The sequence below is a fragment of the Leucopleurus acutus genome, assembly GCF_964270905.1.
Source record: "Leucopleurus acutus genome assembly, chromosome: 11".
Lineage (NCBI taxonomy): Eukaryota > Metazoa > Chordata > Mammalia > Artiodactyla > Delphinidae > Leucopleurus > Leucopleurus acutus.
In genome coordinates, this window is record NC_139152.1 from 100,573,683 (window position 1) to 100,594,799 (window position 21,117).

The 21,117-nt window shown below is 57.9% G+C and overlaps 1 protein-coding gene across 1 annotated transcript in view; it reads right to left on the reverse strand.

Moving 5' to 3' along the window:
* CELSR1 (cadherin EGF LAG seven-pass G-type receptor 1) overlaps positions 1-20,750 on the reverse strand; it is a gene marked incomplete at both ends in the record, with an annotated part of 147,250 nt that extends 126,500 nt beyond the window's left edge. Inside the window, one exon of the mRNA XM_082851040.1 lies at positions 17,162-20,750. Within this exon, the coding sequence (XP_082707166.1) occupies positions 17,162-20,750 (3,589 nt within the window). The remainder of the gene's footprint in view (positions 1-17,161) is intronic.
* Between the last annotated feature and the right edge of the window lie 367 nt (positions 20,751-21,117).

A 21,117-nucleotide genomic window follows, 5' to 3' on the forward strand; every position in this document is an offset into this window, starting at 1 on the left:
CCTGGTACAGGAAGATCCCACATGCCGCGGAGCAACTAAGCCCGTGCGCCACAACTACTGAGCCTGCGCTCTAGAGCCCGCGAGCCACAACTACTGAGCCCGCGTGCCACAACTACTGAAGCCCACCGCCTAGAGCCTGTGCTGTGCAACAAGAGAAGCCACCGCAATGAGAAGCCCGCGCACCGCAACAGAGTAGCCCCCACTCGCTCCAACTAGAGAAAGCCCACGCACAGCAACGAAGAGTAGCCCCCGCTCTCCACAACTAGAGAAAGCCCGCGCGCAGCAACGAAGACCCAACACAGCCAAAAATAAATAAATTCATTAAATTAAAAAAAAAAAGAAGAACTCAGGGACACTGTCACACACCCACCCAATGGGTGGGGACCCTCCACACTGTGGTTTCACCCGGGCATCTCCTCAGTGGCCAACTCGCTCCCGTGATGCCCGGCGGGCGGCACCCAGTTGGAATGGGCTCATCTATAGCCCATGATTTCCTGTGAAGAGCTCTGCTGCTGAAGGAATGTCATAAGTCACTGACCTGGTCCAACCCCTGGGTGGCATGGACAGCCCAGGGAAGGTGACCACCGGCCTCCACGGAGCAAAGGCAGAGACGGAGGGGTGGGGGAACAGACAACCCGGTTTTGCCTCCAGCCCCAATTCCCTGCGTCAAATTCCTTTCCGCTTGAAATACCTAGGGTGGCTTCTGCTTCCCCGAATGGACGCTGACCTGCTCATGCAGTGAATAAAATTAGCTGTTTAAAAAGCAGGAAAGTGTAGAGAATACCTGGGAGAGTCAGATCTGTGTAAACTACTAACCGTCATGTCTCCAGAAGCACGTTACCCAGCCTAGCCTCACCAGCACCCAGAGCACACGGCTTCTACGAGCAGGCTGGCGGGCACACCTGCCAAGCCCAGGATGCTGACGGGCCGATGGCGGTGGGGCGGGGGCACAGGCTCCCAGGAAGGACACCTCCCCGAGAGCCAGGCTGCTGGGAAGGACAAGGCCTTGACCCCAAGGGGTGACACGAGATGCTCGGGAGACCGTGGGGGCAGCCGGGGCCACACAATGAGCTCAGTTCTGCCACCTGGCATCGTCCCATGAGCAAGTGCCCCAAGGGAGGGGTCCCGGGGGACCCCCGGTCTGAGGACTCGCTGGGTAGCCGCCACGGGGCCAGGCCAGGTGTCCAGGAGCGGAGGCTGAGGCCCTGGCAGGTGGGACACTGGGGTGGGGTATGGGAGGCAGAATTCCACTTAGGGACAAGGTAGGAGGGGTGAGAAAGCCTCCGGCCCAGACACACCTGCTCAGTCCAGGTGAAGGGGCAGGAGGTGCGGAAGGGGGCGGAGCCATGCGTTGGCTAAGACGGAGGCAGGTAGGTTATCGGGTGGGAAGGCCTCAGGCCAACACGTGGGAGGGGCGGAGACTAGCAAACTCTAGAAGACACATCTGACAGAGGGCAGGCTGTGGGCACAGTGGACTAGGTCTGGGGTTCGGGATGGGACCTGGTCGGCACCAGCTGGGGCCACCCTGGATGGGCCACAGGCCTGAATGTGTCTGATGCGGCCCGAGGACTCAGATGGAGTCCAGGGCGTCACGCAAGAGGGACTGTCAGGCTAGGGGACAGCAACGTGACGGTCTGGCCTGCTCTGCCCAGGACCTGCTCAGTTTTAGCCCTGAAGTCCTATATGGTGAACCTCCCCAGGTCCCACAGTGACTCCAGTGTCGGCCGGGCCATGGGGGCAAAAGATCACGGCTGAGACCCAAAGCTGTGTCTCTGGCTCTCAGGGCAGAAGCTCCAGGCTCAGCCCCTGCAGACAGGCCCCACCTACCTCCCTTCCCACCAGACGGTCAACCACCACCCGGCTAAAAGCAACCAACCCCCATCACGGGCACTGACAGGCTAGTGATCTAACAGCATCTTTTCAAACATCAATAAAGTCAACCCAAAAGTATACAAGTTGAAAACATTCCCAAGCCGGACAGGAGTGATGGTTGCGCAGCACTGAGAATGTCCCAAATGCCATTGGACTGTCCACTTCGTGACGGCTAGGTTGCTGGATTTTATGTTCAGTAAATGGTCCTGCGGGCACGCATACACGGTACACAAGACCGTGCTCAGAAATCACAAGCTCGGGCATAACTCGTGTTGTTAGCTGGCAGCACTAAAGGCTTCCTCCCTAAAAGGACCTGTTACGCCGACCCCGAGAACATTATCGGGCAGCACCCACCGACAGGGATCGCGCACACGTGACCTTGTAAAACAAAACAACGGAAAGGCCACACCGAGAAGCTCCTCTCGCCGCCGCAGTTCCTCCCAGCACTTTCCATGGCCACGTCACTCCCCGTGCTCTTCGGCTCTGTTCTCTCCACCCCTCGCCAGTTTGCACAGTGTTTAAAAACAACTCTCAGGGGCTTCCCTGGTGGCGCAGTGGTTGAGAGTCCGCCTGCCGATGCAGGGGACGCGGGTTCGTGCCCTGGTCCGGGAAGATCCCACGTGCTGCGGAGCGGCTGGGCCCGTGAGCCATGGCCGCTGAGCCTGCGCGTCCGGAGCCTGCGCTCCGCAACGGGAGAGGCCACAACAGTGAGAGGCCCGCGTACCGCAAAAAGAAAAACAACTCTCAGGACAGGGGCCACACCCCAGGGCTGCGACAGGAAGCTGTGGCCCAGCTACACGTCACAGTGCCTCCCTACCGCCCCAGAGCACCTGCCGCTGACCCACCGAATCCTACTCAAACCCGTGTCCCAGCTGGGTGAGCCAGGAGACGCCCTTTTTGGTTTTTAAGCGGGAGGTAGAAGGGAAAGACCCCAAGGCTGGGGTCATCAGCTCCAGAGAACGCAGACGCAGAGACTCACTGGTTCCGGGGAAGCAGGATGGAGGGCGTCCTGACGGAGGGGTCACTATAGAGAGGGAAAAAGACCCCCCCCGCCAGGCTCCCCAGCTACAGAGAAAGGAGCTGCCACACACCAGTTTGGCCCCTGAAGGAGCTTGGTCAGCTCCCACACTGTCCCAAATTCACTTTTGGTTCTAAAAATGCCAGACTGATGAGTGACAAAAACAAAGGGAGGGAAAGCAGGGTTCCTGCAGCAAACACAATGGCTTTCCCAGGCCAGACCAGGAACTTGGACAGCTGTCCCGATCCTGAAGCCCTCAGCTTCCTGCCTTCGGGGTCACCTCTGCCTGGTTTTCCCCAAAAACTGACATCATGTAGCACTTGTCATTTTCTACTTAGCAGCAAATGGTGCTGTCTGGGTCCAGAACCGCTGCCCGCTCCCCCCAATCCCGCTTCCTTGGGCATATCTGTTCTACAGTGAGATGCCCTTGCACACGCGCCGTAACTCTCCGCACCCACGTACACACACACACACACACACACAGAGGCGCACATGCACACACCCCTGACCTCCGATGGCCACGTGCCGGATGCACAGGAAATCTCTCAGAACAATAAACCTTAATATTTTCCATTCTCTCTTCTTTGAAGATTCGGGGGAACTTTCAATTACACATTAGAGAATTTTCCATGCTTAGAAGAGAGGATGAATTGAAAAGGCGACTCCTACAGTCGGGTCCCAGGGCAACAAATCACAAAAGGCAAAGCAGGGTGAGCTCTCATCTTAAAAACATGCTTACCTGCCCTCACCGACCTTTTGTTCACTACACATCTGGAGGCATGTGCACATCCACTAAGCCCAAAGGCCGCTATGATTTCCTAAGTGAGTAGAGAGTTAGGAGCCTGTGTGATCACAACCGACAGGAAACCTCATCTGGTGTGATATTCAGTCTAATTAGAGGAGCCTGAGGGGAAGAAGGAAAAGGGGAGGATCCTGATGGGTCACTGCAATAAGGGAGACCCTGCTGTGTTCTAGGTGTTCAGGTGGGCAAACCGTGGGTTCCACTGGGAAAGCAGAACTCCATCACCCGATTTAACAGAAAGAAATCAGTTATGTGCCCGAGTACGCAGGGAGGTGCTATAGTGGGTTGAATCGTGTCCCCCAAAAAGATACATCCAAGTCCCAAACGCCGGTACCTGTGAACATGACCTGATTTGGAAGTAGGGTCTCTGAGGATGTGATAAAGATATAAATTAAGATGAAGTCGTAGAGGAGTGGAATGGGCCCTCAACTCAATAGGACTGGAGGAACTTCCCTGGCAGTCCAGTGGTTAGGACTCTGCACTTCCACTATGGGGGGCGCTCGGGTTTGAGCCCTGGTCGGGGAACTAAGATCCTGCATGCCACACAGTGCGGCCAAAAAACAAAACTCAGTAGGACTGGAGTTCTTATGAGCCAGGAGAAGATGTCGAGACACGCAGGGAGGGGGCCAGGTGATAACCGAGGCAAGCAGGCCAGGGTGATGCGGCTGCAGCCCGAGGGTCCTGGCAACCCCCAGAAGAGGCAGGAAGCCCTCCAGCTTCAGAGGGAGCGCCTGCCGATACCTTGATTTCTCGGACCTGTGGCCTCCGGACCGTGAGAGAATAAATGTCCGCTGTTTGAAGGCACCAGATATAGCAGCCCCCGAAGCTGACGCAGCAGGTCTGTAACCTTGAAGGACTGGTCCTAACAGAATCGGCCGAGGGCTTCCCTGGTGGCGCAGTGGTTGAGAGTCCGCCTGCCGATGCAGGGGACACGGGTTCGTGCCCTGGTCCGGGAGGATCCCACATGCCGCGGAGCGGCTGGGCCCGTGAGCCATGGCCGCTGAGCTTGCGCGTCCGGAGCCTGTGCTCCGCAACGGGAGAGGCCACAGCAGAGAGAGGCCCGCGTACCGCAAAAAAAAAAAAAAAAAAGAATCGGCCGACCCTCTCACTCGATCTAACATCCAGCCAATCACAAGTCCCTTGGCCTCTTAGAGGCTTGATCTGAGCCCAGGATGCAGCCTGTAAAAGTCTGTACATGAAGCAGAACTTTACAGAAGGTGCAGAGAGAGGGGGCTGGGCGGGGTAAGGAACCCACAACTCAAATCCTCCGTGCGCAACCCAGGCAAAGCTCCAGAGGGAACCAAGAGGCAGCAGAAGCGCCCAGTGGGGAATCGCACACAGAACGGCCCAGAGCAACCCCAAGACGCCGCCAGCATCTCTGCCCCGGCCCAGACCTTGGAGGGGCAAGGGCTTCCCAGGGGCTGGGAGGGGAGGGGAGGGGAGGGGGAGCGACGCTAATGGGTATGGGGTGTCCTCTGGAGGTGACAGAAACCGTTTAGAAAGAGACAGGTGGTGGCTGCACATCACTGTGAGTGCACCAAATGCCGCTGCATTGTCCACCTGGAAATGGCTTATGTTATGTGAACGTCACCTCAGTAAAAATACAAAAGGAAAGAGCACACCTAATTGCTTACATGCGTCAAAATGCCGGCAAAAATACGCCTGGACCAGCACACGCGCCAAGCCGTACTGTACCCGGGACTCGGTCCTGATGGGGGGAGGTGCCGAAAGACAGGGTGAGGCTGGGGACAGCAGAGCCTCACCCGCACGCGGGAGGGGCAGCAGCGTCCCCGCCCCTCCACTGGCCTCCTCCCATGCAGCTGGGGACACCCGGGCACCCAGGGACCCTTCTTCTCATCCTGGGCCTTAAAGGTAAGGAACATACTCATCTTTGCGGCTTCTAATATACAGTTAAACGCCAAACAGATTTTACTCACGTACCAGACCCAAAATTTATATTAACGTATCTGCCCCTTTTGCTGTGAACGATGTCAGGCCACAGGCTGAACTCAGAAACACAAAGAATGAGACAGCCGGGCTCTGCCGAAGGGGCCATCACAACCCAGGACAAGACAAAAGGGATCAGGGCGCAGGTCTCGGGGTGGGGGTGGGGGGAACCACAAGGCAAAGGCACCTGCTTCCACTTGCCCAGCACCTGAGTGGCCGGAACAGTTTTGCTTTGTTGGCATTTTCTTAACTGCGGTAAAATGGACGTCAAGTTTAACACCGTAGTCATTTCTAAGTGTACAGCTCAGTGGCATTAAACACGTTACTGTGCCACCATCACCACCCTCCATCTCCATGGCTCTTTTCATCTAGCAAAATTGAAACTTTATACCCATCCAACAAACACCCCCCCCATTCCCTCTTCCCCAGCCTTGGTAACGTCCATTCTACTTTCTATCTCTCCGAATTTGACTACCCCAGCAACCTCAAATAATCCTACGATATTCGTCCTCCTGTGTCTGGCTTATTTCAATGAGCACAATGTTCTCAAGGTCCATCCACGTGGTAGCCTGTGTCAGAGACTCCTTCCTTCTTAAGGCTGAATAATATTCCATGGTACGTAGAGACCACTTTTGCTCATCCGTTCATCCCTCAATGGACACTTGGGTTGCTTCCACCTTTGGCGACCGTGAATCGTGCTGCTGTGAACGCGGGTGTGCAAATATCTGCTTAAGTCCCTGCTTTGACTTCTTCTGGGTGTATGTCCAGAAGCGGAATTCCTGGATCCTGTGGCAATTCTATGTTTAACTTTCTGAGGAACCACCACACTGTTTTCCGCAGCAGCTGCACCATTTCACGTTCCCAATGGGGCACGAGGGTTCCGATTCCTCCACACCCTTGTCAACACCTGCTACTTTCTGCTTTGCTTTGTTTCCATAACGGCCATCCTAAAGGTCTGAGGTGGTGTCCCACTGTGGCTCTGATGTGCGTTTTCCTAGTGATCAGTGGTGGTGAGCATCTTTTGCCTTTGGACCATCCGGCTCTCTTCTTGGGAGAAATGTCTATCGTGTCCTTTGCCCGTTGTGTAATCTGGTTGGTTGTTTCTCTGCTGTTGAGTTGCAGGAGTTCTTTACATGTTCTGGATAATATTCCCTTATCAGATACTGGATATGAAAGTATTTCGTAACAGCTTTTAAACGTGATCATTTCTCAGCACCTGCACGGTACATGGCAAGAAAAAGGTTTCCCAACTCACAGCCCAGGCTGGACCCTTCACTTACAGAATGATACAGGGTAGGAGTCGAGAGGAGGGTCCTGGGCAATGACCCCACCCCCACCCCCATTTCAATGGGGGCACCAAGGCCCAGAGAGGGCCACCCGGACCAGTGTCGGCAATCAGCACGAGGGCATGCCACCCGGGCTTCCTCGCCAGTGGAACCTCCCTCATGCTCCCCCCAATACTGGAGATGGGTCACAACACAGAAGGACGGCTGCTGGGAGGGTGGCCACACTTGGCCTTTTCCAACGCAGGGCTGCACAGAAGCTGAACTACTTCACGCTATGGAAACGGTCCTGCAACAATCAACTCACAGGGACCTCCCTGGTGGTCCAGTGGTTAGGACTCTGCGCTTCCACCACAAGGGGCAAGGGTCTGATACCTGGTCAGGGAACTAAGATCCTGCCAGCCACAAGGAGCGGCCAAAAAAAAAAAAAAAAAACCAACTCACCGATAAAAGTATATTGCCTGGCAAGAAAGCTCTTATCTCCAAATGCTTACAGAGCATATGACTTTATTTACACTACTTGCTGTTAGTTCACCTGAATGAAGTATAATTTAGAGCGGGTATTTTGAAAATCCTAAAAAGATAAGAAAGCTACAGACCCAGCAGTAAAGACAGGTTATAAGAAATGAGAGAAAACTCTTGATTGACAGATGGAGGGAGAGTGGGAGGGAAAGAGGGAAGGCTGGCAGGGGGCTCCCTGAATCTGTGCTCTTGGAGCCGGAAGGCGCCCCGAGGGCACATCAGACAGCTGCTCTGTGTGGGCTCATCCGTGCCCACCTCCCCTGCCTGTGGCTCTGACCCCTGCACTGGCTCTGGCTCCTCCCTGCAGCTGGTGCACACCGGTCCTGCACTCCACACTTTCCTGTGACACAGCTCCACCACAGAAGACCCCATAGAGATTTGGGCACAGCTCCCCAGGACCCCCTGCTTCCCCACCCTGCTCATCCGAGGGAGGGGGGAAGGGCCGAACGCTCCCGTGGAATCAGGCCTGACGCACACACGGCCCTCAGCCCTCCTGTTCTGGGCGATGTGGTCACTCACACCAAGCTTCCATCCTCAGAATCCCCAAACCTGGGCTCCTGCTTCCAGGGCTCAGCCATTGGCCGAAGGGGGGATTGAAGGGGGTGGTCACCACAGTAGTTAGAGCGCTCAGACACCAGGGTCTGGGCCTGGCCCTCCCCACCACCAGCTCACCGGCCTCAGTCTCTCCGCTGCAAAATGAGGGTTCTCTGAGACCCCAGAGAGATGACGCAGGCACAGCCCAAGCACACAAGCCGGAACAGCGTGGTGGCCATGCTCTCACGTGACCAGCCCAGGTGCCCCGTCCGACTCTGAGGCCAGCCTCCTGCACCGTGGGCCGCCTGGTCCTCGAGGGCCAGGCACTGACCCAGGACCGTGAAGCCACAGCAAAGAGGAGAAGGGGGGCCCGGCCAGGGAGGGGAGCAGTTAGGGAGGGGGGCCATAACCCCCCAGCTCCCCAGAGACAGCACAAGGCATTCAGGGACCCAGAAGTGTCCACCCTTTCAGGAAACGTGACGACAGGTGAGGGATGGGGCAGCCCATCTCAGGTTCCTGCCTAGCAAATGGAGGGACTGTCACCTCGCCCACGAGATTCATGGAGAAAGGACACCAGCTCACCTGCTCACCTGAAGTTCACCTGCACCGGCAGCTCCAATGGAAGAGCACGTGGAAAGGTGCCCACAAGGCCACTCCCTGCAGCCTCAGCTGCCGCCCTGCCAGGCGCTGAGGATCTGACATGGCGGCGTCCGCCGGCCAAGGGCTAGCACGATGCCCCTTCCACGGGGCCCCACATCCTCCGTGCGTTCCCAAACCCTGCACAAGGCCCCCAGCTCCGAGGGACCCCCTGTGTTGGCCCACATGCCCTCCACCACGATGGCAAAGGTTAAAACCCAGTAGCGCAGGGGCTTGCCTGGTGGCGCAGTGGTTGGGAGTCCGCCTGCCGATGCAGGGGATACGGGTTCGTGCCCCGGTTGAACCCCGGTCCGGGAGGATCCCACGTGCCGCGGAGCGGCTGGGCCCGTGAGCCATGGCTGCTGAGCCTGCGCATCCGGAGCCTGTGCTCCACAACGGGAGAGGCCACAGCAGTGAGAGGCCCGTGTACCGCAAAAAACAACAGCAACAACAACAAAAAACCCAGTAGTGCAGTGAGTGGAAGGCAAGGTTATTGTAACATAGTTTGCCTTTAAAGTAGTTGTTTAAACCATGTGTGGGTCTGTTCGTGTGTAGACATGCGTACATGTGTACCTGTGTATATGTGTACACGTGCGTGTCTGTGTGTTCAAGAAAAAACCATGGCCTTTATCCAGGACATCAAGAGACACTCGACAGAGTGATGAAAATGATAAAGCCTCCTGTTGGGCTTTTCCCAGCTTCGGAATGTTCACGCCCAAAAAGGTGATGAGCCAGGTAGCCGCAAGTTCTTACCTGAAGCAAAAGCAGAATTCAGCCACTGGAGTTTTCCTGAAAACAGCCCATTCCTTCCACCCGGTGCCAAGCCCCCAGCCAAGCACGGAAGGAACTGAGAGTGGCCTGTCCTCTGCACAGGCCCCCTCCCCCCCGCATCTGTCCTCTAAGTGAAGGCAGAAGAGGAGCCCTTGGCCTTGGCACGTGGCCCCTCCCCCCGGAACCCTCTGGACCACTCCATAAATAATCCACAGATTTGCTGAGCACCTACTGTGTGCCGAGCCTCAGGCCTACAGGGCGAAGCAGAGGGGGGCCCGTTGTCCCCAGGAACAAAAGGCTACTTCCCTCTGTCCACCACAACCTGGGTCCCTAACCCGAGTTACCCCGGTTACCCTTCCAAAACAAACATGCAGAAAGGAAGACGGTTATTTACTATCCCTCCTCCACCCAATATCCAAGAAGGGCTTTGATAAGAACCTACGTGCTCAGGTTAGAGAAGAAGAAAAAACCGAAAACTATTTTCCCCCAAGGCTGTGAGTTGAAAAGAATCAAGCCAATCTTCAGAATATTTTCCACACTCTCTGCCCCCCTTGATAAAATCTACTTCTGTCTGCATGCAAGTGCCGGCGGCCCAGCCAGACTACACGCCCCGGGGGGCACAGACTCTGCTACCAGGGCCCCCGGCACCCATCCTCCCACCCACCTGGTTCCTTAATGGGTTTCTGCTCTCAGGTGTCCAAATGGACAGGTGCGTGCAGCAGCCCACACCAAAGTGGACTTTCAACAGTGACACCAGGTTCTGGACAGACTTGTGGCATCACCAACACCAGTCACTTTTCCAGGTATGATATCAGTGCCACCCCTCCTTCCGAAGGGCTCACGTGGCTGCAACGTTTCCCGGATTTAAAAAAAAACAGTCTCTCTGTCACCCTCATTGGTACGTGGGGACAGATGGAGACCTCATGTCACCAGGTAGGCAGTGCTGAGATGGGGACAGCTGGGTCCTTGTGAGTAAGGTCACCTGTGGCCTTCAGCCCCTGCCCATCCCCCCCGCACTCCTGTTCCCGCATCAGGGGTCCCGTGACTCAAAGAGAAGCGGACGCTGCCGTCCCCGCCCCGACTCCTGCAGCCCCATCGACACTCAGCTTGGCCACGGCAGGCCCTTGCCTGCCACTGAGGCCTATCCCCCCAGTCCAGTGCCCCCCAAAGGTGCCAGCGCCTGGGACAGATGAACACCTGCACAAGCAGCAGCGTTGCAGGACGGGCCAGGACGGTTGTGCACGTTAACTGGTCAACCCCTCTTGACTGTCAACTCTGCCTGGGTCCCCACGGCCATCCCACCTTCCCTCTGAGCTTCCCCCACACCCAGCCACTCAGTCCTCTGCTCCTCAAGCCCCACAACACCCCGGCTCTCATGGAGACCATCAAGGACCTCCCCTTGGCTAACCCAATCACACCTCTGTCCTGAGGCTCCCTGAACACCAAAAGCCATCAGCCACTGGTGACCCCCTTCAGGCCCTCACACTCCCTCAGGCTCCAGGGCCTCGGACCCTTGGTTTTGTCCTCCTGCGGGTGGCTATTCCAGCTCCAGCTCTCATGCAGGTCCAGCCTGCCTGGGCCCCCCCAGGCTGCACCTGACCCATGTCCCCATCACAGGGGTCCTCTGCCCGAGTGCCCTCCACCCCTGCGGCCATGACAGTCCTCTCTGTCACCCCGGGGGCCACGCCCACCACCTCTGGCTGTGGCCCCAGCTGGTCTCGCCTGCCCAGACCTGTACATCCAACCGTCTTCACGACAAGGTCAAAGGTGCCCAGCTGCACGGGGTCCACAGTGGCCTCAGGGTCCTCCCCTGGTGCACGCACATCCTCACCCCATGTTCATCTGCATGTTCCCAAAAGCACAGCCTGAGAGAACACAGCTTGGGAGCCGCCATCCCGGGTTCAAATCCCAAAGCTGCCACCACAAGCCGGGCGCCCTGGATGCGGGGTCGAGCCTCTGGGGGCCCTGGTCTGCTCCTCGATGAGACGATACCTTCCACCGATGAGGCCGCTGCAGGAGCAGACAGGTAGCACAGGGTCGGGGTGCGGGGGTAGTGGGGGAGGGTCCTAGCACGAGGAGCACGTGGGCTGATCAACTCCACCCTCACCTCCACATCTCACCATCTAACCTCCCAAATCCCCCCCATCCACCCACCCCCCTCAGCAGCTCAGCTGCGGGGGAGGGGATTCAGCTGGCGGGAAGGCATATCACACTCACCTTGGCACAGGGGAGTCCCCAGCCCACGCTCCCCTTGAATTCACTTCCCTGTTTATCGACTGTCCCCACCCAACCTCCCTCTCCAGGGCCTGGCACACAGTAGGCCTGGCACAGAGTAGGCGCTCGATAAACAAATAAACACTCCCTTGTTTCTGAGCCAGTGTTTCTGAAAGTATATTACCAAGCGACTACCTCCAGATACTAAAGCGCTGAGACAGTTAACTAGCTTCCCAAAGTACCTAACTCTTCCGGGGGAAGTTATGTTACTGGAGAATCCAGCTCGACGACTGACGTGGTTTAAGCTGGTCTGACCCTTTTCCACAGGGTAAGATTCAGCAAAGAAGCATAACGCTTGCCTCCAGACGCTGCCTGGTACGATGCCCACGTCCCTGCTTCCTTGTTGGCCATCACAGTCACTACGACATCCTGTATTTAACTCGGCAAACACTTTTTAAAACTTTATCAAGCCTGGACGCTTTATCCCATTGAGTCCCCACCAGAGTAAACGGATAAAGGTTATTCAATCTTGTTATTTCACGACTTCCAGTATTTTCTGACACGTCTGAATGACTCATGGCCCAATCATTTTTACCCCGCAAAATGCTACTTTTCTCACTCCCACTGGCCCACATGCCCACAAGCACGGGGTCATTTTCCACCAAACGCCGCATTCCATGATGTGCAGCTCACGGCTGGACACCCACAGGGACACACGTGTTCAAGTTGAATTTAAAAGGCCCGTGTTACTAAATGACGAACATCTAGGAAAACTACCTAAGGGACTCCACATGTGACAGTCCCGTTGGGTTATTAGCCACGCTGCTTTCTAAAATGCAAACACGGCTCTTATAAACATTCAGAGTACAAAAGCCCCTATCGTAGAATTTTAAATCTCATTCAAAAACTGTCCCATGTAGGGACTTCCCTGGTGGTGCAGTGGTTAAGAATCCGCCCGCCAATGCAGGGGACACAGGTTCGAGCCCTAGTCCGGGAAGATCCCACATGCCCCGGAGCAACTAAACCCGTGAGCCACAACTACTGTGCCTGCACTCTAGAGCCCGTGAGCCACAACTACCGAGCCTACGTGTCACAACTACTGAAGCCCGTGCACCTAGAGTCTGTGCTCGGCAACAAGAGAAGCCACCGCAAGGAGAAGCCTACACACCACAACGAAGAGTAGTCCCCGCTCGACACAACTAGAGAAAGCCCGTGTGCAGCAACGAAGACCCAATACAACCAGAAATAAATTTAAAAATTAAAAAAAAAAAAACTGTCACATATAAAACAAACACCACGTATCACTGGCCGTTATCTAAAAACGGGAGCAATTGAATGTGACTATACTCAGAATTCAGAAAATGTTCAGGGTTTTGTCCTTGGTGGGCTACATAAAACCATCAACACTATCTGCTCCCAGTCCAATGATTGTACTAACGCCCCCATCCAGGCAAAAGGAGCTGCCCTCCTCCCAAGCATGTCCATCTTGGGTACCACATACCCCATCCCCCCCCCCGACCCCACCACCCCCGCCCCGGTCCCCGCAATCCTGTGCACCTTCCCAGCGGCTCCACTTCTGGAGGCACCCAGCCCTTCCTGGCATGGCTTCCACAAAACCTAGTGGACAGCTGGGCTCTTCTTTTTATTTAGTTATTTATTTATTTATTTTTGGTTGCGTCGTGTCTTTGTTGCTGCGCGCGGGCTTTTTCTAGTTGTGGCGAGCGGGGGCTACTCTTCATTGCGGTGTGCGGGCTTCTCATTGTGGTCACTTCTCTTGATGCAGAGCACAGGCTCTAGACGCACGGGCTTCAGTAGTTGTGACACACCGGCTCTGTAGTTGTGGCTCGCGGGCTGTAGAGCGCAGGCTCAGTAGTTGTGGCACACCGGCTCTGTAGTTGTGGCTCACGGGCTGTAGAGCGCAGGCTCAGTAGTTGTGGTGCACAGGCTTAGTTGCTCTGCGGCATGTGGGATCTTCCTGGACTAGGGCTCGAATCCACGTCCCCTACGTTGGCAGGAGGATTCTTAACCACTGCGCCACTAGGGAAGACCCATGGGCTCTGCTTTCCAGCACCTCAAGGACGGTAATAATGCGCTAGAGGCCACAGGGTATGGCTGTAAACCCGGGGAAGCCAATCACACTTCACTGAAAATAGCTTGTGAGTTTGAAACCACAGCTTTCCCCATTGTTTCTTTTAAAAAACCTAAGAGGGCTTCCCTGGTGGCGCAGTGGTTGGGAGTCTGCCTGCCGATGCAGGGGACATGGGTTTGTGCCCCGGTCTGGGGGGATCCCGCATGCCGCGGAGCGGCTGGGCCCGCAGGCCGTGGCCGCTGGGCCTGCGCGTCCGGAGCCTGTGCTCCGCAGCGGGAGAGGCCGCGGCAGTGAGAGGCCCGCGTACCGAAAGAAAAAAAAAAAAACCTAAGAATCCAAGTCTGGTTAATTCAAAGGCTGACCTTTTTGCTTTGCTGTTGGGAATTACATATTTTATAGTTTATAATATTTTTTTCTTTGAAGCATCAAATAGTCGTCAAATGGTCAGAGGGTTGTATAGGACCCCAAGGCGCCTACTTAAACCAGGGCAAGGATTCGGCCCTGAAACAATTCAGCTTAGCAACTAATTCCTCAAAACTTTTCTCTTCTGGTGGCGCAGTCGTTAAGAATCTGCCTGCCAATGCAGGGGACATGGGTTCAATCCCTGGCCCGGGAAGATCCCACATGCCGCAGAGCAACTAAGCCCGTGCACCACAACTACTGAGCCCACATGCCAGAACTAGTGAAGCCCGCGCACCTACAGCCGGCGCTCTGCAACAAGAGAAGCCACTGCAACGAGAAGCCCGTGCACCGCAACGAAGAGTAGCCCCTGCTCACCAAAGCTAGAGAAAGCCCGCGTGCAGTAACGAAGACCCAACACAGCCAAAAATAAATAAATAAATTTATATTTTAAAGAAGTAACTAAAATGAAATACAATTTAAAAAAAAACCAAAACAGGGCTTCCCTGGTGGCGCAGTGGTTGAGAGTCCACCTGCCAATGCAGCGAACATGGGTTTGTGCCCTGGTCCGGGAAGATCCCACATGCCGCGGAGCGGCTGGGCCCGTGAGCCATGCCCGCTGGGCCTGCGCATCCGGAGCCTGTGCTCTGCAGCGGGAGAGGCCACAGCAGTGAGAGGCCCGCGTACCGCAAAAAAACAAAAACAAAAACAAAACTCTTCTCTCAGGTAAGAGGGGAGTGTGAAGAGCCAGCTTGTTTTGCTTAGATCTGGGTGGACGCCTGGTGCCTCTGCTTGCCGGCTATGTGACCCTGAGGAAGTGACGTAACACCTCTGAGCCTCAGTTTCTTCATCTGTATAATGGGCAGCCACCTAATGCCACTCACTTCCCAGGTACCAGAGGAATAAGTGATGGTGTAGGTAAAAGAGTTTACAAAACTGCTTGATTTCCAGGCAGAACCCAGTACAAGGTGATCATCACCATCTGGGAGGGTGGACATGAGGCCCCAGTGCCTGACTGACACGAGGGTACGTCACAAGGACTGGAAGCCCAAACTGGATCACTGGGACAATGACACCATAGCATGGAGCACCCAACCCACCTTCAACTGTGGTCCTGGCTGTGGTTCCACCCGGTAGGCAAGACGGCCCTCAGTAACTAACCTCTTTTGAACAAAATCCATCTTAAACCCTTTATCCAGCCATCACAGGGGAGGCCACATTCCTGATGTTTCAGACACACAAAACATCCCTGCTCCCGGCATGCACCCATTCCCGCTAAAGCATCATACCCCTGTAAATTCAAAACCCTATGATGTTGCCAAGTCTTTTTTTTTTTTTTTTTTTTTTTTTTTGGCTGCGTTAGGTCTTCGTTGCTGCGCGCAGGCTTCCTCTAGTTGAGGCAAGCAGGGGCTTCTCTTGTTGCAAAGCATGGGCTCTAGGCACTCAGGCTCAGTAGTTGTGACTCTCGGGCTCAGCAGTAGTGGCTCACGGGCTCTAGAGCGCAGGCTCAGTAGTTGAGGTACACAGGTTTAGTTGCTCCATGGCATGTGGGATCTTCCCGGACCAGGGATCAAACCCGTGTCCCCTGCACTGGCAGGTGGATTCTTAACCACTGCACCACCAGGGAACTACCCCCCAAGTCATTTTTATCTAGGCTAAATTTTCCATCCACTCTGCTTTATCTAGCAGGTAAAGCAGTACAGGGGGATAAAGAAAGAGAAAATGCAAATGGAAATTTGTGAAAGAGACCTTTTTTCAAAATTGTTGCTGCTCGGAACATCCGTAACCCTGGTTGACAGTTCTCCTTAAAGGCCTATCCGTATTCTCTACACACATTCACAACTTCACGAAAGCCACAATATTCACCTACAGACAGACTAGGCTGACAACATCAATGCTGCAGTATCCCATGGCCTCAAAACTGGACCTGTACGTCCCAGATTTTATAAGCAAACAACTGGAAACTGTTTGCTACCCAATCCTTAGTAAATAAAGAATTACAGCCAAATGCGGAAACAAAATAAATCAGAAAATTAACTTTTTAATTCTTCCAGGGCTCCCATGGGTATGCTGTATTGTAATAATTTATTGTTTAAACAATTCATCTGAAACATTGACTCAACCCACAGATCCTAACCTTTCTTGGTGATAGTTTGGTCTCCTAATTAAAGTCACCTGCCTGCAGGAGTCACTGAGGGTCTCTTTACTGTTCCCCAATCCACCCCCTGGCCCGGCCAAATCCTTCTCTCTCTCTTCCGTGTCCTCCTGTTTGTCCCCGTCTCTGGCCCCGCAGCTCCACCTGACACAGGGAGGTCAGCAGCATGGAGGACCCACCCCTGACTGCCTGGGTCTGGCTGGCTGAGCTGAGACATCCTCCCTCCAGCCCAGAGCGGGCAAGCAGGGTTCCCACACTGGCTCCACCACCAACCCAGGCAGGCCTCTAAGTAACAACCAAATTACAAGTCCACGTCCAGGAGCTGAAGCCAAGATCAAACGAGGCTGCGCTTTCAAAGAGCTCCCACACAGGTGAGCACACTTAAGCCCGACTGTTATAACCTGGAGGAGACAGAAAAGAGACACGAAAGGAACTAACTCCGGCTGTCTTGCAGGGTGACTCAAGGACCCATCCGGCAGTTTCCAATGGTCCCACCCAAGAACGAATTGGCACATGGGCGCATGGTGACCTCTGACCTTTCCAGACAGGCATGTGGCTGACTACATAGCATCACCAAGCCAACCAGACGCTCAGATAACCCCCGAGACCAGGTTTTCACAGCACAACTCCGGAGCCAGACCCTCTGAGAAAAGCCCAGGAAGCCCTGGTCTTGAACTTGAAGAAGCCCAGGCCTGCTCCCAGCAGAAACGCTGAGGGCAGCTGTGCGGTGCCCCTCTCACTCTCTCGGCCCGGTTGAGGAGCCCGTCCTGGGCTAGCGGTATCCAACCATCCAACCGGAGGCCACAAATCCCCAGAGCTACCCGGGCCCTGCCTGACTGCGCCCCGGCAAGCCAGGCGGGCTCGGGGCAGGTCCCCGCAGCTCTCCAGGTGGCCCCGCGGAGCCCCCAGGGCCACTCACCAGAAACAGACACCTCCATGAGCGCCTCCAGAGGCCGGTTGTTGTTCAGGTCGGGGCTGAGCTGCAGCTCGCCCGAGGCGGGGTCCAGCAGCAGCAGCTGGAGCTCGTTGCCTTGCAGGAAGGTGTAGTTGAGGCTGTCCAAGAGGTCAGGGTCATGGGCCGGGATACGGCCAATCACACCAGTGGGGAAGCTGTTGGACTTATTGGTGACATAGTTGTTGAAGAGGATCTGGAAGTCCGGCAGCACCGGCGGGTTGTCGTTCTGGTCCACGAGGCGGATGCGCACCGTGGCCCGGCTCACCAGGGGGGCCGACGTGGCCTGCACCACGAGCACATACTCCCGCCGGGCCTCAAAGTCCAGCTCGACCAGGGCACGTAGGTCCCCACTCAGCAGGTCGAGCTGGAAGACCTCAGGCACGTTGCCTTCCACGATCTGGTACATGATCTGGGCGTTGGGGCCTTCGTCGGGGTCACTAGCCCGAATCCTCGCCACCACGGACCCCACCGGGCTGTTCTCCTCCACAAACAGCTCCAGCTCGTCCCTCTCAAACACCGGAGGGTTGTCGTTAATGTCCAAGACGGTCACCTGGATTTCCACGGAGGCGCTAAGGGGCACCGGGCTACCCCGGTCCACGGCCAGGGCATGAAGGTTATACACGGCCACGTTCTCCCGGTCCAGCCGGCGCTGGGTGCGGATCACGCCAGATGTGGGCTCAATGTAGAAGTCCCCATCGCCATCGTCGCCGCCCTGGAAGGTGTACAGCAGGCGGCCATTGGGGCCCGAGTCCCGATCCGTGGCCGAGACCTGGAGGACGCTGGTTGACGGGGGAGCATCCTCGAAGACGGAGCCCTGGTAAAATTCCCGCAGGAACCGCGGTATGTTGTCATTGGCGTCCAGGACGAGGATCTCCAGGGAGGTGGTGTCGGACTTCTGAGGGACACCGTTGTCCCGGGCTGTGATGCCCAGCGTGTAGGCGGCCTGGCTCTCGTAGTCCAGCTCTGTCACGGTGTAGATGGTGCCGGTGTCGGGGTCGATTCGGAACTGCGGCACGGGATCCTCCAGCACGTAGGTGATGCGGGCGTTCTCGCCGGTGTCCTCGTCGGTGGCGCTGATGGTGGCGATGGAGGTGCCCACGGGCCGGTCCTCGCTGACGCTCACGGTGTAGTGCGAGCTCTGGAAGACCGGCCGGTGGGTGTTGGCGTCGGTGACGTTGATGAAGACCTGCGCAGTGTGAGCGCGCATGCCGTCTGATGCGGTTACCGCCAGCACGTACTGCCGTTCCTGCTTGTAGTCCAGCGGCAGCGCCAGCGTGATGAGGCCGCCGCCGCTCTGGCTGCTGAGCGCAAAGCGGTTCCGCGTGTTGCCGCCGGTGAGCTGGTAGGTGATCACACTGTTAGCATCCCGGTCGAGGGCCCGCAGGGTCAGCACGCTGCTCCCCACGGCTGCGTCCTCGTTCAAACGCAGCTCGTACACGGGCTGCGTGAACGTGGGGTCGTTGTCATTTACGTCTAGCACCGTGATGGCCACGCTGGCGGAGGAGCTCATGGGCGGCGAGCCGTGGTCCACCGCCTCCACCCCGAAGCTGTAATGCTCCAATTCCTCACGGTCCAGCTCCGCACACACGGTGATCCAGCCCGAGCTGTTGTGGATGTGGAAAGGGAAGTCCGCGGCCGAAGCGGGGTCTTGGGGCCCAGCACCGCCACTGCCCACGGAGGCCGAGGCGGTGTCCACCAGGCGGTAGCGCAAACGCGCGTTCTCACCCGCGTCTGCGTCCACCGCCTGAATGTGCAGAACCGAGTGGCCCAGAGGCACGTTCTCCAGCACGGCTGCCTGAAAGGGGCTGCTCACAAATATGGGGGCGTTGTCGTTCACGTCCAGCACCTGCACCGAGACCAGCCCCGAGGAGTTGATGAGTGGAGGCCGGCCCCCGTCCTGGGCCTTGATGCGCAGCGTGTACTCCCGGATGGCCTCGAAGTCCAGGGGGTTGATCACATCCAGGCTGCCGCTCAGCGAATGCAGGTAGAACTGCCCCTTGAGGTTCCCGCTGATGATGCTGTAGTGTATGGCCGCGTTCTGGCCCTGGTCCCGATCTGTGGCCTGCACTCGCAGCACGGGCGTGTTGACCGCCACGTCCTCGGGCACCTGGACCACATAGCGCTTCTCGCTGAACTGGGGGTAGTTGTCGTTCTCGTCCTCCACCACGATGTGCACGGTGGCAGTGGCACTGAGCGGGCCCGGGTTGCGGCCCTGGTCGTTGGCCTCCACCAGCAGCTGGTAGGAGGCCTCTTCCTCCCGGTCCACCACCGCCCGGGTGCGCACTACGCCCGAGCGCTCGTCGATCTCGAAGACACCACCCGCGCCCTCCAGCAGCCGGTAGCGCATATTGGCGTTGGAGGGCGCGTCGCCGTCGGTAGCGCGAATGGTCAGAACCTCGTAGCCCACCTCCAGGTTCTCGCGCACTCGCTCGCGGTACTCAGACTGCTCGAAGACCGGACTGTGGTCGTTGGTGTCGCTGACTGTGACGGTGAGGTAGGTGGCGGCCGAGCGCCGAGGCGAGCCGTGGTCCACAGCGCTCACTTTGAGTACGTGCGTGTCCTTGGTCTCGCGGTCCAGCGCGCGGGCGGTGCTCACCAAGCCCGTGTCGGAGTCGATGAGGAAGTAGCCATTGGAGCGCTCATCGAACAGCGCCTCCATCTGGTAGCTCAGGCGCCCCGCCTCGCCCTCGTCCGGGTCGTGCGCGCGCAGCTCGATGACCGCGGTGCCCGCCGGCTCGTTCTCAGGCACCGACACCTGGTAGCTGGGCAGCTGGAACTGCGGGGTAGTGCTGCCGCCAGCGCCCCGCCGGGCCCGCCGCGCCGCCCCCGCCCCGACCTGAGGCAGGCTTGGCGGCGACAGCGATGGGGAGGGTGTCCCCGAGGCCGCCTCCAGCGCCAACTCCACCCGGATGGTGCCGGCCGCGCGCCGCAGGGCACAGAGCAGGCGCAGGCGGGCCGAGCCACCAGGCGGCAGGCAGACAGGCCGGCGTGGGCAACGGGACCCGGCGCGCGGCGGGCAGCCGCAGGCGGGGAAAGTGGTCAGGGCCTCGAGCGCCGAGTGCAGCGTGGCCCCGCCGCCGCCGGGTCCCGGGAAGCAGAACACCGCGCCGGGGCCAGGCACCGTGAGCACAGCCCGCGCGCGCAGCTCCGCGCCGGGAGCTCGTCCGCGCCGGGGCCGGGCGCTGCAACCGGGACCGTGCGCGCGTGCCCGCAAGCGGAGGCTCAGCGCCGTCTGGGCGCTACGGGCAGCCAGGCGAACATGCAGCGGCAGCGGGCGTCCCCCCAGGCGCGCGCAGCCCCGGAGCCCCGCGCCCGGCCCGCGCCGCCGCCCCGCCAGCCGCCCGTCGCGGCTCACGTCCAGCAGCTCCCACAGTGCTCGGGGCGTGAGCGCCGCGTCCAGCGCATAGGTCCAGCCGGGCCCGAGGGCGAAGGCGCGGGCCCCGCCGGGCACTCGCAGCTCCCAGGCGGCCGCTCGAAGCCCCAGCACCGGTAGGGCGGCGACCGCAGCCAGGAGCAGCAGCGCGGGCAGCACGGGCGGCGGCGGCGGCGCCATGGCCCGGAGCCCGAGCCCGAGCCGGGCGCCCGAGCACAATCCATGCACCCGGCGCGGCTCCGCATCCACCCGGCGAGGCCGGGGGGCGGCTCCCGCGCGGCCTGTGCCGGGCCCTCGGGGCGGCTCGCGCCCCGCCTCCCCGGGGGCCCTGGCGGGGACACCGGGGGCCGGGCTCCCGGTCTCCCCCGCAGCTTCCACTTCGAGAGCACTTTGCGAAAGTTTGCGAAGTTGGTTTCAAGATGGCTCCTCCGCGCGTCCCGGGAGGGCGCCGCGCATCAACCTGCGGTGGCGGCGGCTCTAGGTGGCTCCAGGTGGCTCCCGCGCTGGCTCGGCAGGGCGGCGTGGGAAGCAGGGCGGGCCCGGAGCG